Source organism: Amblyraja radiata, chromosome 36 (genome assembly GCF_010909765.2).
Source record: "Amblyraja radiata isolate CabotCenter1 chromosome 36, sAmbRad1.1.pri, whole genome shotgun sequence".
NCBI classification, from domain to species: domain Eukaryota; kingdom Metazoa; phylum Chordata; class Chondrichthyes; order Rajiformes; family Rajidae; genus Amblyraja; species Amblyraja radiata.
The window spans coordinates 13559206-13581701 of NC_045991.1; the positions used below are offsets into that span (position 1 = coordinate 13559206).

Sequence of the window (22496 nt, forward strand, 5' to 3'; positions counted from 1 at the left end):
CAGATACTACTTTAACCGACAAAGAAATACTTTGAATTAAATGAGACGTACAAGTAAAGGAACAGCAGTGACGTTTGGCCCAGTTTATGCAACGTTTGGCAGAATGAGGAAGATAGTCTAACCCTGGCAGACTCTTCCAGCATCAGAGGACCCAGTCTTTGGAGATCCTGGGTGGAAACTAACACTAATTGGTCACCCCTTTAGAAAGGAGCAGAGAGGAGAGGAAATGGATTCTGGCAACACAGACAAACATACTAAACCAAATATAGATTTAGACCAATTCCAAACAAAGCTACAGTTGGGTGAATGGAAGGGGCAAGATTACTTAATTGTAATGATTTAAACACAAGTGCCATCAACATTAAACTACTTTCCCTGCAACAGGAGGCAACTAGGATTACTTTAACCAGGGGATGTAACCTGGTCTAAAACAAAGTGCTGGAGTTACTCTGTGGGTCAGGCACCATCTGCCTGCCTGTAAAGGGAATGGACAGATAATGTTTCAGGTCGAGATCCTTCTTCAGACTGATGGAGTAGGGCAGAGAAAGTGGAAGTGAAACTAACACTAATTGGTCACCTTCACAAAAGAGCAGAGAGGAGAGGAAATGGATTCTGGCAACAAACACACTCAAACCAAATGTAGATTTGGACCAATTCCAAAACTACAGTCGGGTGAATGACAGGATTGATAATTTGTAATGAGACGTCAAATGTCATCAACATTAAACTACTTTCCCTGCAACAGCAGCCAACTAGGATTACTTTAACCAGGGAATGTAACCTGGTCCAAAACAAAGTGCTGGAGGTACTTGGCAGATCAGGCACCATCTACCCGACCACAAAGGGAATGGACAGATGCTGTCGCTTCCTGTTGGGACCCTTTCAGACTGATGGAGTTGGGCAGAGAAAGTGGGAAAGAGGTGGGAGCAGGACAAAGCCTGTTATATGATTCATGGATACAGGGGAGAGAGGGTGATGGGTTGTGACATTGGCTCGAGGTGACAAGGAGACAAAAGATGCAACAGATGAGAAGAGTGAAATGTAAAGCTGGAGGGAGGGATACGGGTGGAAGGGGATAGAGTGAAATATGAGACTGGTTTGGGAGGTGAGCACAGAGAGGGAAGGAGCAGAGTGACCAAGGTGTTGAGGGAAGTGTTCACACCAGGGTGGGGGGTGCAGGGAAAGAGGGGGTTCACATCACCAGGGTGGAGGGGGGGAGAGGGGATTCCCATCACTGGGGTGGGGGGGGCAGGGAAAGAGGGGGTTCCCAACACCAGGGTGGGGGGTGCAGGGAAAGAGGGGGTTCCCATCACCAGGGTGGGTGCTGGGAAAGAGGGGGTTCCCATCACCCTAACAAGAGGATTTCAGTATAGAAGTAAAGAGGTTCTTCTGCAGTTGTACAGGGCTCTGGTGAGACCACACCTGGAGTATTGCGTACAGTTTTGGTCTCCTAATTTGAGGAAGGACATCCTTGTGATTGAAGGAGCCCAGCGTAGGTTCACCAGATTGATCCCTGGGATGGTGGGACTGTCATATGAGGAAAGATTGAAAAGACTGGGCTTGTATTCACTGGAGTTTAGAAGGATGAGGGGGAGACCTTATAGAAACATATAAAATTATAAAAGGACTGGACAAGCTAGATGCAGGAAAAATGTTCCCAATGTTGGGCGAGTCCAGAACCAGGGGCCACGCACAGTCTTAGAATAAAGGGGAGGCCATTTAAGACGGAGGTGAGAAAAAACTTTTTCACCCAGAGAGTTGTGAATTTGTAGAATTCCCTGCCACAGAGGGCAGTGGAGGCCAAATCACTGGATTGATTTAAGAGAGAGTTAGATAGAGCTCTAGGGGCTAGAACAGGCAGAACATACAAACTATACAGACAACACATGTTGTCGGTGTCTTTGGTGTTGGAAGCCAGAACTGGAGAAAACCCACATGGTCACAGGTAGAACATACAAACTATACAGACAACACATGTTGTCAGGATTGAACCCTGGTCTCTGGTGCTATGAGGCAGCAACTCTACCACTGTGCGGCCCAATCTTTCCCCAAACACAAACCCAAGAGAGGTTTTGAAACAGGGGCCTTACCTTAAAGTAATCTCCAGAAAGACCAGATCCCGAGAACTGACAAAGATGTACAAAACAGTCAATTTAATACACCACAAATATTAAACTCTACATTCCCTGTAACAGGAGCCAACTACAACCAGGGAACATGGCTCTGTCCAAAGACAAAGTGCTGGAGGCATTCAGCAGTTCAGGCACAATCTGCCTGACTGCAAGTGGAATGGACAGATGACACCTCAGATCAGCAACCTTCCTCAGACTGATGAAAGAGTGAAAAGAGGCAGAGGCACGCAGGACAAAGCTAGCATGTAAATAGGTGATACCATATAACCATATAACAATCACAGCACAGAAACAGGCCATCTCGGCCCTTCTAGTCCATGCCGAACACTTATTTTCCCCTAGTCCCATCTACCTGCACTCAGACCATAACCCTCCATTCCTTTCCCGTCCATATACCTATCCAATTTATTTTTAAATGATAAAATCGAACCTGCCTCCACCACTTCCACTGGAAGCTCATTCCACACACCTACCACTCTGAGTAAAGAAGTTCCCCCTCATGTTACACCTAAACTTCTGTCCCTTAATTCTGAAGTCATGTCCTCTTGTTTGAATCTTCCCTACTCTGTGGGAAAAGCTTATCCACATCAACTCTGTCTAGCCCTCTCATCATTTTAAAGACCTCTATCAAGTCCCCCCTTAACCTTCTGCACTCCAAAGAAAATACCTAACTTGTTCAACCTTCCTCTGTAACTTAGTTGCTGAAACCCAGGCAACATTCTAGTAAATCTCCTCTGCACTCTCTCTATTAAGTTGACATCCTTCCTATAATTAGGCGTCCAAAATTGTACACCATACTCAGAATTGGTCTCACCAATGCCTTGTACAATTTTAACATTACATCCCAACTTCTAGACTCAATGTGAGGGTGATTAGCATATGGATGGAGTGAGTGCCAAAGGCTCAAGGTGGAAGGGACAAAATGTCAAATAACTAGGAGAGATATGGGTTGAAGAGAGAGTGGGAAATATGGGACTGTTTGAGAGATGAGCGTACAGAGGAAGGGAAAGGACCAGTGTTAGTTGGTTAGTTAGTGAGTTAATTAGTTAGTCATTTAACTAGTTAGTCAGTCAATTAGTTAGTCAGTCAACTAGTACAGTGTTGGGGGAGGTGAAGGGAAGTACACTCTTCTCTCATCTCCTTGTCCCAGATTTCCCTTTTACCTTCCTGATGTTACATGTCACAGTTCTTGTCCTTATCCAACATGTTTTATCACTTTCACCTTCAGCCTTTGTCACTTACTCCACCCATCTGCCCATCACCCACTCACCTGTATCCACTAGCATTATCCTACACACTAGACAGTTTACTAAAACCAATTAACCTACAAATATCTGAGCCTCTGGCCCAGCGAGTCTGCACAATCCAGTGATCACCCCATACACTAGCACTATCTAACACACTAGGGACAGTTTACTAAAACCAATTAACCTACAAATCTCTGAGCCAGCCTACAGATGCTGCCTGACCCATCAAGTTCCTCCAACTCTGCTTCTATTGCTAAAGATCCAGCATCCTGAATTATAAAACCCTTGACCAAAAATAAATAGGAAACCCCGTTGTTAAACTTTCAAAATCTTATCTCCACTGAAACCAAAAGAGGGGTTGAAATAGGAGCCTTACCTTCACACCATCTCCATGGAGATCAAACCCAGATAGACTGGATAAGGTTGCAGGAATGTTACAGGACGTGCAGCAGTTCACAATATCAGAGGAAACCCGACCACAACAGACCAGACTCTACTTTAACCGACAAAAACATTAAATGGGACTTGTGTATCAGGAGAACAGCAATGGGGAAGAAGTTTATTCCATCTTACGCCAACATTTGGCAGAACGGGAAGAGACAGTCTAACCCCAGCAGACACTTCCAGCAGCACAGGTCCAGTCCTTGGAGATCCTGGGTGGAAACAAACACTAATTATTCAGAGCAAACAGATTGCAGCAACACAGACACTCGCCAAACCAAATATAGATTTAGACCAACTCTAAAGAACTACAGTAGAGTGAATGGAAGGGGCAGGATTAGTAAATTGTAATAAGACTCAAGAGCCATGACTATTAAACTCACTTTCCCTCAGATAACTTTAACCAAGGAATAACTAGGTCAGAAACAGTGCTGGAGGTACTCAGTGGGTCAGGCACCACCTGCCCGACTGCAGAGGAATGGACAGATGTTTCAGATCAGGACCTTTCTTCAGACTGATGGAGTTGGGAGAAAGCTGGAGAGAGATGGGAGCAGGACAAAGCCTGGTGAGTGATGCTGGATACAGTTGGGGGCTGATTAGCAGATAGGGGAGTAGTGACAAAGGATAGAGGTGAAGCGGAGACAAGTGTCAGACAAGAAGAGGTGTGACATGCAAAGCCAGAGAGAGGGATCTGGGAAAGAGGGGAATGTGCGACAGGGATGAGCGTACATTAGAGGGGAAAGGAGTAGGGTGACCGGAGTGTTGAGTGAGGTGCACCAGGGTGGGGAGTGTAGGGAAAGAGGGGGTGTCCCTTCATCAGTACACTCATCCCCATCTCCAAATCACATTCCCTTTTATCCCTTCTGGTCCCATTACACCCGGATACCCGGCCCATTGCACCTGATCAATGGATAACCTCACATTTATCCACATTATACTGCATCTGCCAAACATTTGCCCACTCACCCAGCCTATCGAAGTCACCTTGCAGCCTCCTAGCATCCTCCTCACAGCTAACACTGCCCCCCAGCTTAGTGTCATCCGCAAACTTGGAGATATTGCCTTCAATTCCCTCATCCAGATCATTAATATATATTGTAAATAGCTGGGGTCCCAGCACTGAGCCTTGCGGTACCCCACTAGTCACTGCCTGCCATTGTGAAAAGGACCCGTTTACATCCCCCGCCCCCCACACATCCCCCTCACTGTCCCCACCCCCCATACATCCCCCTCACTGTCCCCACCCTGACCAACATCCCCCTCACTGTCCCCACCCCCCCATACACCCCCTCACTGTCCCCACCCTCCCCCCCCCCACACACACATCCCCCTCACTGTCCCCACCCCCCCATACATCCCCCTCACTGTCCCCACCCCCCACACATCCCCCTCACTGTCCCCACCCTGACCAACAGCCCCAGGTACAGGCAGAAACTCACTACTAAATAGAGACACAAGTACATACCAGTGGTCCCTGTTAAACTCCTTCAAGTAGGCCCAGACCACAACTTTAGTGAATAAACCCTCACGAGGGGGAGGGGCAATGTAATCTTTAAACTAAAGTGGCCCCAAGCTGAGACAGGCTGAGCCCAATTAGAGAAAACAATTGTTAATCTTTCCCAAACATTCATCCACACTGAAGCCCAAGAGAAGGTTCTAAACAGGGGCCTTACCTGTGTACCAACTCCATAACCATATTCACATAGAACAAGTTATATACAAAACAAACCAATGTTACGTTAGTGATTTGAAGTCTTGCCGACATCCTCCTTCACACTGGACACCTAGAGAGGAAGAGATTCCAATTGAAATTAAATGTCACGAGAAACAGGATCAGCCATTGAAAGGATTGTAGTGAACCCTACAGGGTAGAAGAATACATTGACTACTGTAATTCACTGGCACAGCAACATAGAAACATAAACAATAGGTGTAGGAGTAGAGGCTATTCGGCCCTTCGAGCCTGCACCATTCGCCATTCAATATGATCATGGCTGATCATCCAACTCAGTATCCTGTACCTGCCTTCACTCCATACCCCCTGATCCCTTTAGCCACAAGGGCCACATCTAACTCCCTCTTAAATATAGCCAATGATCTGTGTAGCCTCAACTACCTTCTGTGGCAGAGAATTCCACAGATTCACCACTCGCTGTGTGTGAAAAAAAATGTTTTTCTCATCTCGGTCCTTCTTCATATGAAAGTCCTGACATCCCAGGAATCAGTCTGGTGAATTTTCTCTGTACTCCCTCTATGGCGATAATGTCTTTCCTCAGATTAGGAGACCAAAACCATACGCAATACTCCAGGTGTGGTCTCACCAAGACCCTGTACAACTGCAGTAGAACCCCCCCTGCTCCTATACTCAAATCCCTTTGCTATGAATGCTAACATACCATTCGTTTTCTTCACTGCCTGCTGCACTTTCATGCCTACTAGAGCTCTGTCTAACTCTCTCTTAAATCCATCCAGTGATTTGGCCTCCACTGCCCTCTGTGGCAGGGAATCCACAAATAAGATTCCAAAGTTACATCCTTTTATTCTGACACTGTGCCCTCTGGTGCAAGACTCTCCCACCAGTGGAAACATCCTTTTAGTTTGGAGATATAGCACAGAAACAACACAATTCCAGTTGCACCAGAAAAAAATCATCATTAAAAACCCTGGACACTTCAAATGACAACAATTGAAAGGAAAAGTCAGCAGAATTAATCAAAGATGCAACACAATTCAGTAGAAAGCGATAGTGTTCTCACCGACCTCGTGCCCTGGAGATGTAGATCCACATCAGACACAAGGGGAGACTCCCTGTCTCTACCCAGGACCACTGCTCCCATCCACAGCCCAGGCCAACGACACTCAGACACGCCACAACTACACCTTTTATACACAGCAGCTGACAATTTTCTAATCAGCTCCAATCAAGCCAATGGCCACATTAACCATTCGCCCACCAGTGGCCAATCAATGTTTGTTGCACACATCATGACATCCACCTGGGGCAGTAGTTGTCTGTGGGACAATAATTGGCCAAAATGCCCCATCTACACTAGTCCCACCCCGACCAACATGCCCGGTCTACACTAGACCCACCCCGACCAACATGCCCCATCTACACTAGTCCCACCCCGACCAACATGCGCCATCTACACTAGTCCCACCCCGACCAACATACCCATCTACACTAGTCCCACCCCGACCAACATGCCCCATCTACACAAGTCCCACCCCGACCAACATGCCCGGTTCTACACTAGTCCCACCCCGACCAACATGCCAATCTACACTAGTCCCAACCCGACCAACATGCCCCATCTACACTAGTCCCATCCCGACCAACATGCCCATCTACACTAGTCCCACCCCGACCAACATGCCCCATCTACACTAGTCCCACCCCGACCAACAAGCCCCACCTACACTAGTCCCACCCGACCAACATGCCCCATCTACACTAGTCCCACCCCAACCAACATGCCCATCTACACTAGTCCCACCCCGACCAACATGCCCCATCTACACTAGTCCCACCTGACCAACATGCCCCATCTATACTAGTCCCACCCCGACCAACATGCTCCATCTACACTAGTCCCACCCCGACCAACATGCTCCATCTACACTAGTCCCACACCAACCAACATGCCCCATCTACACTAGTCCCACCCCGACCAACATGCCCCATCTACACTAGTCCCACCCCGACCAACATGCCCCATCTACACTAGTCCCACCCCGACCAACATGCCCCGTCTACACTAGTCCCACCCCGACCAACATGCTCCATCTACACTAGTCCCACACCAACCAACATGCCCCATCTACACTAGTCCCACCCCGACCAACATGCCCCTTCTACACTAGTCCCACCCCGACCAACATGCCCCATCTACACTAGTCCCACCCCGACCAACATGCCACATCTACACTAGTCCCACCCCGACCAACATGCCCCATCTGCACCAGTCCCACCTGCCCGCGTTTGGCCCATGTCCCTCCAAACCTGTCCTATCCAAGTGTCTCTTAAACGTTGAGATAGTCCCTGCCTCAACTACCTCCTCTGGCAGCTCATTCCATACACCCACCACCCTCTGTGTGGAAAAGTTGCCCCTCAGATTGACATTATTAATGTGAACCATTTGTACACAACTCTGCTGGTGTGAGTAATAAATGAAATGATAGATAGTGGTGGAGCGGTAGAGTTGCTGCCTCACAGCGCCAGAGACCCGGGTTCCATCCTGAATACGGGTGCTGTCTGTACGGAGTTTGCATGTTCTGCCCATGACCTGCGCGGATTTTCTCCGGGTGTTCCAAAGACCTGCTGGTTTGTAGGTTAATTGGCTTCTGTAAAATTGTCCCTAATGTGTGTAGGATGGAGCTAGTATACGGGGTGATCACTGGTCAGCGATGATTCGAAGGGCCGAAGGGACTGTTTCCGTGCAGTATCTCTAAAATCTAAACAATACCCGGTGACTTGGCCTCCACCGCCCTCTGTGGCAATGAATTCCACAGATTCACCACCCTCCGGCTACAGAAATTCCTCCTCATCTCCTGTCTAAAGGCATGGGTGGGAAAGGCAGAGAGGGTGAGTGGCCAGAGGTGGGCATGTGGGACTAGCTTCGATAGGCATGGCTGTGTGTTTCTGTGTTGTGGGACTGACTGACGGGGCTCAACAGGGTAGTAGTTTGATGCTTCAGCCTGCAGCAACCCAGGAGAGCTGTGTTCCAGATGCTTCATTAGTTTGTTGTTCTGCACATCGATCGGGAGGCGATGAAATCTCCCGTTCACACGCAGCCGCCAGAGCAAACAGTGTACATACAGTGGTGATAAATGCTGTAATAAATGCAATATCCAGTGCAGAACAGTGTACATACAGTGGTGATAAACACTGTAATAAATGCAATATCCAGTGTAGAACAGTGTACATACAGTGGTGACAAACGCTGTAATAAATGTAATATCCAGTACAGAACAGTGTACATACAGTGGTGACAAACGCTGTAATAAATACATGTCAGCAGCGCGTTAGTTTTTTCAACTTTTTAAAATTTTTTAGTATGTTTTTAAGTATGTATTTAATGTTCCCTTGTGTGTTTTGTGTGGGGGGTGGTGTGTGGGGGGTGTGTGGGGGGTGGTGTGTGGGGGGTGTGTGGGGGGTGGTGTGGGGGGTGGTGTGTGTGGGGTGTGTGTGTGGGTTGTGTGTGTGGGGTGTGTGTATGTGTGGGGGGGGGGGGTGGGTGGGGGGGGTGTGTGGGGGGCGGTGTGTGGGGGGTGTGTGGGGGGTGTGTGGGGGATGTGTGGGGGGTGTGTGGGGGGGTGTGTGGGGGGGTGTGTGTGGGGGGTGTGTGTGGGGGGTGTGTGGGGGGGTGTGTGGGGGGCGGTGTGTGTGGGGCGGTGTGTGGGGGGTGTGGGGGGGGGGGGGGGGGGGGTGGGGGGGGGGGGGTGGGGGGGGTGGTGTGTGGGGGGTGGTGTGGGGGGTGGTGTGGGGGGGGGTGGTGTGGGGGGTGGTGTGGGGGGGTGAGGGGGAAACCGCTTCGGTCGCCTCCTCCATGGAGAGGCGACTTTTTCCAGGTCGCCTCCCCCGTGGCCTAACATCAAGGATCGACGCGGCCTTTCCCGGAGACGCGCTCGGGGCTCCAGCGGCGGGCGCAGCGTGGAGTCTCGATGTGGAGCGGGTGAGCCCTCGCTGGAGGGGAGCGCTCCGTTTCGCTGGCCCGGGGCAGCCGGCAGCCTGAAGTCGCAGCCTGAAGCCGCGGCCTGCAGAGCTCCAGCTGGTGCGGCGTCTACAGCCCGGGATCTCACGTTGGGGACCCGGGGGAAGAAGAAGCTTCCACCGCCGGCCCACGGCCAACTTCTACCGCGGGGCCGGCATGGACTTACCATCACCCCTGGAGGGGAGCTTCGACCGCCGGCCCTGCAGTCTACGGTGCTTCTGGCTGCGGCGGGGACTTTAAATCTTGACCGCCGGCCTGCGGCCTACACCAACTTAAAGCCGCGGTCTCCAGTGAGGAAGAGCCGATCCTGGACTGACTCTGGACTCTGGTCCTGTCCACGGGGGGGAAATGGAGGAGGACTGGCCAAATGTTGTGCCTTCCACCACAGTGATGAATGCTGTGGTGGATGTTTGTGTTACATTTTTATTGTGGTTGTGTGTTCTTTATTATTGTACTGCTGCTGACAACCCAAATTCCACCAACCCTGGTTGTGTGGCAATAAATTATATCTATCTAATTATATCTATATCCAGTGCAGAACAGTGCAAGATTGTGTTGCCCGGGGAGCACAAGTTAAATAAAATATACTCAGACCAAGTTATAAAACTTTATCAACACACAAAACAATTACATTTTGAATTCGGTGATAAACCACAAAAACTATTAGCACGTCAACTTTGTAAACTAGACGGGGAAAAACAGTTTACAAAATTAGATCAGATCAGATATTAACACTGCCCAAATATATCAATGACAAATTCTTACAATACTATCAAACACATTACTCAACTAAAGTGACAGAACTATCAGCAGGAATGGAAGCATTTCTACAGAAATGTAATCTTACGGGTTTAGATCTCAAAGAGAGAGAATCACTAGGTGTTGAAATAACGGTAAAACATATCGAAGAGTCAATTAGATGTTTAAAAAACGGATAGGCCGCAGGTCCTGATGGCCTAAGTTCTGAATTTTATTAAAAAATTTATGATCTGATTTCTCCACGCTTACAGACACTGTATAAATACGCCTACACTCAACAGAAACTGCCAGAAACTTTAAATGAATCCACAATAACACTTATACCAAAAACTGATAAGGATCTTGAAGACCCAGGTTCATATAGAGCAATAGCTCTCGTAAATACTGATCAGAAAATATGAACCAAAATCCTATCTCATAGATTGAGTTTAGTGATTAACAAATTAATACACCCCGACCAAACAGGTTTTATTCCAAAACGTTACTCATTTTATAATCTGAGACAACTATTCAATGTTATATACTCAAATAGAATTGCTAATGCAGACCTAGCAATCATTTTGTTAGATGCTGAAAAAGCATTTGACCAGGTAGAATGGTCATATTTATTTTAGGTGATGAAAACATTTCAACTGGGGGAGAAATACTGCATATGGGTTAAACTTTTATATTCTAACCCAACAGCTAGAATATTAACAAACCAAATGTTTTCAACTAAATTTAATCTTTCTAGAGGTTGTAGACAAGGATGCCCGCTATCCCCATCATTATTTGCTCTTGCAATTGAACCACTAGCAGAAAGTATTAGAGCCCATCCAGAAATACACGGGTATAATACTAAAGACACAATGAATAAAATCTCTTTATATGCGAATGATGTATTAATATATATTACAAAGCCAGAAACTAGTTTTCCAAACCTATTAAATCTAATAACTCAATTTGGTCAGTTTTCGGGATATAGAATTAATTGGAATAAAAGCGAAATCATGCCAATAACGGAACTCAATTTACATACACTACAATAATGCCCTTTTAAAACAGTGAAGGAAAAATTTAAATATTTAGGAATTTATGTAACTAAGACATATACTTCTTTATTTAAATTAAACTTCCCACCTTTACTGAATAAACTACATAAGAATATTCAGTATTGGAAAACACTTCCCATTTCAATGTTTGGTAGAATTAATGCTATAAAAATGATCTTTTTACCGTAATTACTGTACCTATTTCAATCAATTCCGATATATCTTTTTAACAAGGTCGATTCTATTGTTACAAGCTTCATCTGGGATTATAAAAAATCATAGAATAAGCAAAAAACTTGTATGTAAATCAAAGACAAATGGAGGTTTAGCCTTACCAAATGTTTTGTTTTATTTTTGGGCAGTCCATATTAAAAATATGAATTTCTGGCTGGAAGAAATGGATCAGCAACCAGATTAGTTAAGAATGGAAAAGGAAGACTGTTTGCCTTTTGAAATTGGTTCGATTATATTTGCTCCCACAAAACGGCACAAAAAAACCTATAGGGGAAACCCTATAATACATAGTGGTATACGAATCTGGAAACAATTAAAAAAGGCTTTAAAATTGGATAATATATCACTCTGTTCCCCCATTGTAAACAATCCTTTATTTCAACCATCCATATTGGATAAAGGTTTTACACAATGGAAAAATTGTGGAATTAAAAAGTTGCGACATCTTTATAGGAAAGGCACTTTTCTCTCATTTCAGGAGTTACAACAAATCTACAGTTTACACTCAAATAACCTTTTCAGATATCTACAATTTAGAGATTATGTTAAATCTAATACACAAGATTATAGGACTAAGGAACCAGAAATCCTTGATGAATGTTTGACCAAACATCCTAATACAAAAAAATCAATAGCTTATATTTATAACATCCTGTTAGACAGCGAGGTCCCATCGATGGAATTATATAGACACACATGGGAAAATGAATTAGGCCATCCTATAACAAAAGATATCTGGGGTGAAAGTCTACAACATATACATCAATACTCGTTAAATGCCAGACATGCTTGAATACAATTTAAAGTATTACACAGATTACATTACTCCAAAACAAAACTAATTAGAATTTTCCCACATATCTCTCCTATCTGTGATAAATGTCAGCATCTAGAGGCTAACCCAGCACATACTTTTGTAAACTGTATAAAAATCAAACATTTCTGGATTGATATTTTTAGAATAATTTCAGGTTATTAATACTAAATTAGATCCCAATTCAAAACTAAAAATACTTGGCATAACAGAACAAAGTCTAACACTCACAACAAACCAAAGAGACTTTCTTGATTACAGTATAATAACTGGGAAAAAATTAATACTAACATTTTAGAAAGCCCCTATAACCCCCACAATTAAAATGTGGATTATGGAAATGTCGGAGACCCTACACCTGGAAAGAATCAGATTTGTCTTAATGGACAAACAAGAACTTTTTGTTAGAATATGGTCTCCATTCATTGACTATTTGAAGGGGTAGATCGGTCTAGCACGGGAACCTAATCGAAGCTTGAACTCAGGATTAGATGAAAGTTATACTTTATAATCCACAAACCTATCTCCAATGATGTATTATTAGTAAATCATTCCATTCTTTTATTTATCTTGACATTTGTGGGGGGTTTTCCCCTTTCTCTCTTACTTTCTATCTTAAAAAACAAACTAGAAGCAGAACCAATCCACAACTGCTAATATTAACAATGTGTGACTGATATACATGAAATGTTTGTAATATGGCTTTGCTTCTAATAAAAATAATAAATACAAATAACAAGTTGGAATGTATTGTCACATGCACCAATTAAGGTCCAGTGATATTTGAGTTACCACACAGCCACACTGAGTAAAAAGCAACAAGACACACAGCCACATAAAATAAAATCTAACATCAACATCCACCACAGAGGAATCCACATTCCTCACTGTGATGGAAGGTAATAAAATTCAATAATCTTCCCCTTTTGTTTACCCGTGGTCGGTCGGGGCTGTTGAACCCTCCGCAGTCTCCGCTCGCTCACAGCCGGCCAACACACTACATAAAAGTCCCTTTAAGCTTCCATGATCCAAAGACATCCTCATGAAGAAGGCCTACGCTTGGATAGATATCCAGCCAGAAGATGCGAAAGCATTGCGGGAGTTTGCGATATTTCATACAAGTATGAAAGAAATGACTACACTCTTAGACCACATGCAAGAAATGAATGTTGTCGGCAATATGAAAATGATCACTCTAAAACTGTCCTATAGACTTAGAGAAAAGATAAAGCTGGTCTGTTAGAGGAAAATGAGAATGGAGAGGCCATGCTTCCTGATCTGGGGAACTTCATAGAAAAGCAAGTACGGTTCATGTCAAATTTACACTATGGGAGTTTTCAAGATCCTAAACCAATCGCTACTGTCAAACGTTCTACCTTTACTAAAACAAAAGGGAGATCAGGACCTAAGGGAAGTAGTTTACATTCTGCTGTAAATACCTGCAGAAACGAGAGGCCAAAAGGAAGAAGTTACATCTACTGTTAAACCAAGATGGTTCTGCTTGTCATCCAGCGAGAAGAAGATACATCTACTGTTAAACCAAGATGGTTCTGCTTGTTATCCAGTGAGAAGATACATCTACTGTTAAACCAAGATGGTTCTGCTTGTCATCCAGTGAGAAGATACATCTACTGTTAAACCAAGATGGTTCTGCTTGTCATCCAGTGAGAAGATACATCTACTGTTAAACCAAGATGGTTCTGCTTGTCATCCAGTGAGAAGAAGATACATCTACTGTTAAACCAAGATGGTTCTGCTTGTCATCCAGTGAGAAGATACATCTACTGTTAAACCAAGATGGTTCTGCTTGTCATCCAGTGAGAAGATACATCTACTGTTAAACCAAGATGGTTCTGCTTGTCATCCAGTGAGAAGATACATCTACTGTTAAACCAAGATGGTTCTACTTGTCATCCAGTGAGAAGAAGACAGAGGAATGACAAAGAGATGGCCCACGAGGGGAGGGAAGGGAAGGGAAGGGAAGGGAAGGGGGGGGGGGCTGTCGATGACTGGTCAACTCAAACCTTGCATCTCATCCCAAGAATGGACACCACATTCTTGACAGGGCTAAGGAGAGCTTGTAATAGGAACACTTCTCCATCCGTTTCCCACCACGGATGGCTGACCTGCTGAGATCTACCGGCACTTTGGTGGGGAATGGACAGGTGACATGTCGGTTCTGGACCCTTCTTTGGACTGATGGAGTCGGGGGGGAGAAAGCTGGAGAAAAGAGATGGGGTTGGGACAGACTCCACCACTTGATTAGGAGGGGGGAGTCTCCTTAATTTGGGGTCTGCGTACAAGACAAACTTACGACAGTTCGGAGAGATGACAACCAAACAAGCACAAAGCAAATGCACAATAAACCCACAAATCTATTTCCAAAGTCTCCGTTCGGTCTCGATATTTTTGTAGGATTTCCTTGGACATGAGGCTGATGGGCTGAACGGCCTCTCCTGCGCTGGGTCATTCATTCTGATCCCTCAGATCTGGGTCAGAATTAAGGGTCTGCATTGCGACAGCTTCGTTTGAATTGTTTGTGACATTTCCTGTAACTTCCCGTGGATTTCTGCAGCTCTGTATCAAACAAGAGCAACAAATATGCTTTAAAATAAAGAGTTTATCCTGCAATGATAAACAATAGGCTGGAAGTGATAGGTAAGAGGGAGTTTGGAGACAAAGTTGGGAACATTTACATGGCCATTTCATGTAAACATAAACACTCATTAGGAGAACGAGGAGTTCTGTAGCCCCATTAAAGGATGGATGTGAAGGCTTTGGAGAAGATGCAGAAGAGATTTACCAGGATGTCGTCTGCATTTGAGTGGGAATAAAATGCAACATTTATGAAGTTTTATGAAGGGTTGTGGAGAAACAGCTCTGAGAGTGGCGTTTAAGAGGTTTTTAGATAGTTAGATAGGCTCATTAATATCCAGGGAATGAGAGGTTTGGATCATGATTTCATAGCAAAAGGATTTGAGTATAGGAGCAGGGAGGTTCTACTGCAGTTGTACAGGGTCTTGGTGAGACCACACCTGGAGTATTGCGTACATTTTTGGTCTCCTAATCTGAGGAAAGACATTCTTGCCATAGAGGGAGTACAGAGAAGGTTCACCAGACTGATTCCTGGGATGTCAGGACTTTCATATGAAGAAAGACTGGATAGACTCGGTTTGTACTCGCTGGAATTCAGAAGATTGAGGGGGGATCTTATAGAAACTTACAAAATTCTTAAGGGGTTGGACAGGCTAGATGCAGGAAGATTGTTCCCGATGTTGGGGAAGTCCAGAACTAGGGGTCACAGTTTAAGGATAAGAGGGAAGTCTTTTAGGACCGAGATGAGAAAATCATTTTTTACACAGAGAGTGGTGAATCTCTGGAATTCTCTGCCACAGAAGGTAGTTGAGGCCACACAGTTCATTGGCTATATTTAAGAGGGAGTTAGATGTGGCCCTTGTGGCTAAAGGGATCAGGGGGTATGGAGAGAAGGCAGGTACAGGATACTGAGTTGGATGATCAGCCATGATCATATTGAATGGCGAATGGTGCAGGCTCGAAGGGCCGAATGGCCTCTACTCCTGCACCTATTGTGTATGTTTCTATGTTTCTATGAGTAGGTAAAAGGAATTAGTTTAAGAGGTTTTTAGATAGGCACATTAATATGCAGGGAAAGGAGAGATTTAGATCATGAGTAGGCAAAAGGAATTAGTTTAAATTAGCATCATGATCAACATCGACATTATGGGCCAAAAGGGCCTAATTCTGTGGTACCCGGATGTGGCATCGAAGGACGAGAAGTCGAAGCCAAATAACCGAATGGAAACAAAACCAAAACGCCAAATAACCGAAAGTATACGAAGCGGAAACTCCAATAAACCGAAAGGCTGCGTCGCCTAAAAGCCAAATAACTGAATGGCCGCTCTGCTGAAACGGCAAATAATGGACATGACGTCTCCGGGGGTTGGGACTGGTCAGCAATTGTTCCAGACCCCCCGCGTCCATCACATCACTGGCCGGTGGAGACGGGAGGGTGGGGGTCATTTTCACACACAAGCCATTATTTGACTTTTCGGCAGAGCGGTCATTCGGTGAGTTGGCGTTTCAGCTTCGTTTCCATTCGGTTATTTGGCGTTTCATCTACGTTTCCATTCGGCTATTTGGCGTTTCAGCTACGTTTCCATTCGGTTATTTGTCTTCGACTTCTTTGCTTCAGATTCTCATCCTTCGATGCCACGTCCACACACTATTTCTGTGCTGCACTGTTCGATACAAAAACACTAAAATACAGATTGTCATCACTCTAATATGTTCTGTGAACAGCCATTTCTTCAATGTCAGAGACAGCCCGCCATTGGTTTCTGATATATTGAAAAGCTCATGAAATTCTCACCCTGTTCATCCTCCACGAGCAGCAAATTAGTCCAAGAGCAACGGCCAGTTTAATCACCAAGTAGCCCAGAACTATGATGATCCTAATGCCTCTCACTGTGAAGGAAAAAATTGACATTTTAATTTCCTTTCTCCACCGTGTTTCATAATTAAATACTCCTGTCTGTGATGTGACAACATTCTGAATTAGACACTGGGACACGGTGAAAAATATTTGTGCCACGTCTAAGTCCAGGGTACATTTTATTTCGTGTCCATAACATCTGAGTACTTCTGGTTGATAGTTTCTGCTTCATTACTTTTGGAACATTGTGAATATGTTTTGGGTCTGAATATACACAAAATAGGTTGATCCATTATCTAAACTGATGTCAACCAGGTGTCTACACAAGAGGGCGTGGATACAGATTCACAGCTGAGACTCTGCTGGATCTGAATTCTTACTCTGGGCCGTATTGCCTGAGGAGCTAATAGGGTCATAGAGTGATGCAGTGTGGAAACAAATCTGTCAGCCCAACTTGCATGTCCCAGTTACACTAGTCCCACCTCCCCCAAGCTTGGTCCATATCCCTACAAACCTGTTCTATCCATTACCCAGTGAGGTGTGAGAGGCATGGCTCATTCACTTGGGTTTATTTAAAGAAATGTCCATTTTATAAAGGTGTAATCTTGCTTCAATGTTACCCTCATGTATGGGTTTGAAAGATCTGTGTTTCTGTAACATGTAAACACAAAATACTTCATATTTGTTGCTTTATTCACTGATATAACATTCTGCCATCAATTGACGGGCTCCAGTGAAGTTACACTTTGATCTGTAGCATTGGGCATTGATGGAAATATGGGAGACTTTGAGAGAAATTGTTTTATTTAGGATTATACAGGGAAAAGGGGTGGAAGTTTGCAACCTTCACATGGTCCGCCCTGTGTCAACTAATGCAATCAACTCGACGTGTACAAACGGAAGATCAAATAGAACAAGTTGTCCAACAACTTTAGGCTGTGCACGCCACACGCAAGAAGAAGAAGATACAGGAAAAAGTATAATTAATATTCCAGCAGTGGTTGAAGGTTGTTATTTGTCCTTGTGAAATCTGCGGTTAGAATTTTGTTTGGAAATGCCTCTAACGTCAAGTATTTAATACAGTCAAGGTACAACTATATTCCCCTATCAAATGTCAGGACATCAAAACTCAATTATGACTCTAAGTATGAAGAACAAACCCTTATCACTTACCACGGGGCTCCTGACACGGGACAAAAAGCCGGGGCAGGTCTTGATGAAACAAAACACATCTCCAGTTCCCTCTGCCTCTCTCAGCTTTCTGAATAACCAGACTCAGAGATTTCTCTTCCACAGTCAGTGCCTTTTCTCCAACACGTTTGCCATCACCATTGATCCAAACCAGTCTCATTGACTCAATGACGTGAGACACAGAGCAGGTCAGGGTAACGTTGTCTCCCTCAGTCACTGCATCAGACGGTTCAGCTGTGACTGGAAACAAGCAGGTTGTTTACATTTTAAACAATAAGTTCATCAGTAAACTCAGTGGCAACATTCTGACTCCTACCTTTCACTGTGATTAGATCAATGATGGGAAATGGATTTGATTCCAGAAAACAGGCGTAAACTCCGGCATCTTGAAACACAACGGGGACAATCCTCACATTGAAATCCTTGCCATCGTAGAGTTTCCCTGAGGTCACCAGTCGATTCACGAAGTTGGTCCCATTGACATTGATGGTGATGGGCTGAGAACGGTTTGCAGATGCTATTACTTTCCACTGTTGAAGGGGACGAGGTGACCAGGCCCACTTCAATGTTACGGGAATAGCTACGACCATTACTCCCAGAACAAACCAGGTGAAGTTCACTGTGACCGGTGCTGGAGCGGTAAAGTGTGTATCTCCCATAATATAAATCTGTATCAGAGAGACAGAGGATAACTCCTTTCAGTATTACAGTTACTGTGCCATACACAGATTCTCCACCGTATTCTTATAAACATTTGTGGTGTTTTGTTCAACTGATCAAGTTTCAAATGTAACATCTTTCATGAATGCCGCACTAAACTCATCAGATCTTTATAAAATACAATGTGCTGTACGGCAGTAAGTTGCAGTGAAGTTTGGATATTCCACTCTACATTTCAACATGAGGTTGGCCCCCACACCCGGACTGTCCGGGAATGTCCCGGGATGGAATGAAACCTCCCGGAGACTCCCGAGAGCGGTGTGGGAGGTGAATGTCTCTGTCAGTCTGCAGGAGGTGGTTCAGGTTCAGGTTCGGGTTCGGGTTCAGGTTCAGGTTCAGGTTCAGGTTCAGGTTCAGGTTCAGGTTCAGGTTCGGGTTCGGGTTCAGGTTCGGGTTCGGGTTCAGGTTCAGGTTCAGGTTCAGGTTCAGGTTCGGTTTCGGGTTCAGGTTCAGGTTCGGGTTCGGGTTCAGGTTCGGGTTCAGGTTCAGGGTCGGGTTCGGGTTCAGGTTCGGGTTCAGGTTCAGGTTCGGGTTCGGGTTCCGGTTCGGGTTCAGGTTCGGGTTCAGGTTCAGGTTCGGGTTCAGGTTCGGGTTCAGGTTCAGGTTCAGGTTCAGGTTCAGGTTCAGGTTCGGGTTCGGGTTCGGGTTCAGGTTCAGGTTCAGGTTCAGGCTGTGGACAGAAGCAGCCCAGAGGATGCCTGCACGGGGACTGACCCGGACACGTTGACACTTCAAGTGGATCGGCTCATTCCCATTATTCCCACCATCCCTCTCCCATTCACACCCATTGATTCCCTGTCCTTCCCTGTTCCCGGGCCCTGCTCCCAGCTGAATGCTGATCCCAAGCCCGAGTCTGCAGCAGCTGGAATCACTTCAAGCAACACCAGACTCGGAGAGAAGGGTCAGTGTGGGGAGAGGGGATGGATTGTTGTTCAGTGTTGATGTGTGGGTCGGGACCCCCAGTGTGTGTGTGAGCAGCAAGTGCTGGTGACTACACTTTCTATCTGACACTTTGACGTGAGTCTTGTATCAGTATCTCAGTCTCAGATACTGGAGCATTGATGGCAAGATGAGTCCTGTATCAGTATCTCAGTCTCAGATACTGGGGCATTGATGACAAGATGAGTCCTGTATCAGTGTCTCAGTCTCAGATACTGGAGCATTGATGGCAAGATGAGTCCTGTATCTCAGTCTCAGATACTGGAGCATTGATGGCAAGATGAGTCCTGTATCTCAGTCTCAGATACTGGAGCATTGATGACAAGATGAGTCCTGTATCTCAGTATCAGATACAGGAGCATTGATGGCAAGATGAGTCCTGTATCTCAGTCCCAGATACAGGAGCATTGATGGCAAGATGAGCCCTGTATCAGTATCTCAGTCTCAGATACTGGGGCATTGATAGCAAGATGAGCCCTGTATCAGTATCTCAGTCTCAGATACTGGGGCATTGATGACAAGATGAGTCCTGTATCAGTATCTCAGTCTCAGATACTGGAGCATTGATGGCAAGATGAGCTCTGTATCAGTATCTCAGTGTCAGATACTGGAGCATTGATGGCAAGATGAGTCCTGTATCTCAGTCTCAGATACTGGAGCATTGATGGCAAGATGAGTCCTGTATCTCAGTCTCAGATACTGGAGCATTGATGACAAGATGAGTCCTGTATCTCAGTCTCAGATACAGGAGCATTGATGGCAAGATGAGTCCTGTATCTCAGTCCCAGATACTGGGGCATTGATGGCAAGATGAGTCCTGTATCAGTATCTCAGTCTCAGATACTGGAGCATTGATGGCAAGATGAGTCCTGTATCTCAGTCTCAGATACAGGAGCATTGATGGCAAGATGAGCCCTGTATCAGTATCTCAGTCTCAGATACTGGGGCATTGATAGCAAGATGAGCCCTGTATCAGTATCTCAGTCTCAGATACTGGGGCATTGATGACAAGATAAACTGACAAAATACTTTACTGAACAATGGTTACAGAAAGACATCTCCCTCCTGTGCTGTGTGTGTGTCTGTCACACAGAGACAAGCAGGCAGCTGCTCCACACAGAGACTTTCTGGAAACTTCTCCCTGATCATTGCAGCATTTTATACTGGAGAGCAGTTGGTCACTGCCACAGTTCTTCACGGAGCGCACATATAATATTACAAGAAGCACCGTGATACAAGTGTCTACTTGATACCCAATGGGAGATGTACACACTCACCGTTGTTTACAGTAAAATCTCCGTTACTTGTGTGAAGAATGTTTCCGTTTTCCCGCACTTCACACACATACAGCTTCCCATCCTCCACTGTAACGTGTTGAACCATCAGATAGACCGTGTTATCCAGGCGGATCTGATCAGTGTTGCCCCTGTTCTGCTGGGATGAGTCCATGGGTCTCCAGTGAAGACTGGCTGTATCTGAGAGTCTGGAGATGGTGCAGCTGAGTGTAACGTCACTGCCCAGCAGAGGCTTCTGTGGACTTGCCTCAACTGTGAAAAACAGATCAATGAGATTCAGAGTGAGTAGTGGTTTGTACAAGTCAAGTCCCAGATAGGACAATGACATTCTTGCTTGTTGCAGCACAACAGAATATTGTAGGCATCAATACAGAACAGATCAATGTGTCCATATACCATAGAATATTTATATATACACACATAAATAAACAGATAAAGTACAATAGACTGTTTTAGTTTAGAGTTTGTTTGAAGTTGTGTTTAATAGTCTGATGGCTGTGGGGAAGATGCTGTTCCTGAACCTGGATGTTGCAGATTTCAGGCTCCTGTAGTGAGTAGTGGTTTGTACAAGTCTAGTCCCAGATAGGACAATTACATTCTTGCTTGCTGCAGCACAACAGAATATTGTAGGCATCAATACAGAACAGATCAATGAGATTCAGAGTGAGTAGTGGTTTATACAAGTCCAATGACTGGGCTCAATCTCACCTCAACTGAAAACCTAGACCCACCTCTCATTCTTCTAAACTCCAGCTAGTCCAAGCCCAGAGCCACAAACACTCATCATCCCCTGGGGCATTTTCATAAAGGTTCGTTTTATTTTGCATTACTTCAGACTGCAATCTCTGCATACTATGTTCTGTGTGCTTAAGCAAAGCAAGAATTTCATTGTCCTATACAGGGACACATGACAATAAACTCACTTGAACTTGAACTTGCACCATTCTGCTCTTTTGCTTTTGTTGCATTTTTTAATGCACCTTTTATTATAATTGACTTTATCTGAACAATGAATGTGTTTTACCCAAATGTTATGACAATAAACTAAATCTAAATCTGAATGTGATATTGTTCAGACTACACAGACATAGTGTTATTGATCCTCACGTTGGCAGTGTTCACACATTGTGTACACATAACACTCTAGACACTCATGCTGCATCCTGAGATTCAAGTGTTTCAGAGGTTTGTACATTAGATTTAGCTCGGCAGGGTCTGGTGGCAGAAGGTCCATGGACTGTAGTTTTATTCCACAATGCCTTTGCTTTGTCTGCACTGATCTTCAGTGTGTCCCTCAGCACGTACTCCTGCAGCCTAGAATATTCTGCAATGGAGATTTCGCTGGGGAAAACATGAAGATCAAAGTCGTTGGATCCAACCTCATTCACTGTATCTCAGCAAACGTTAGAGCAATGAATAAATCCCAATCCCTTTCCACCTGTGGAGAATTATCTACAGGAGGCAAAGGCCTTGTTCATCCTCTGCTATAGCTCCCAAGCTGTTGGAATGGTTCTGAGTGGCACCAA

The 22496-nt window shown here is 45.0% G+C and overlaps 1 protein-coding gene across 1 annotated transcript; it reads right to left on the reverse strand.

Annotated features, from left to right (window-relative positions):
* Positions 1-14838: 14838 nt before the first annotated feature.
* LOC116966227 (CD276 antigen homolog) lies at positions 14839-18606 on the reverse strand. Its single transcript, XM_033012373.1, has 4 exons — positions 18333-18606; positions 17999-18256; positions 16763-16857; positions 14839-14949 (listed from the first exon to the last, which is right to left on the reverse strand). The coding sequence occupies exons 1-4, from the start codon at positions 18604-18606 to the stop codon at positions 14839-14841; spliced, it is 738 nt and encodes a 245-aa protein (XP_032868264.1).
* Positions 18607-22496: the final 3890 nt, after the last annotated feature.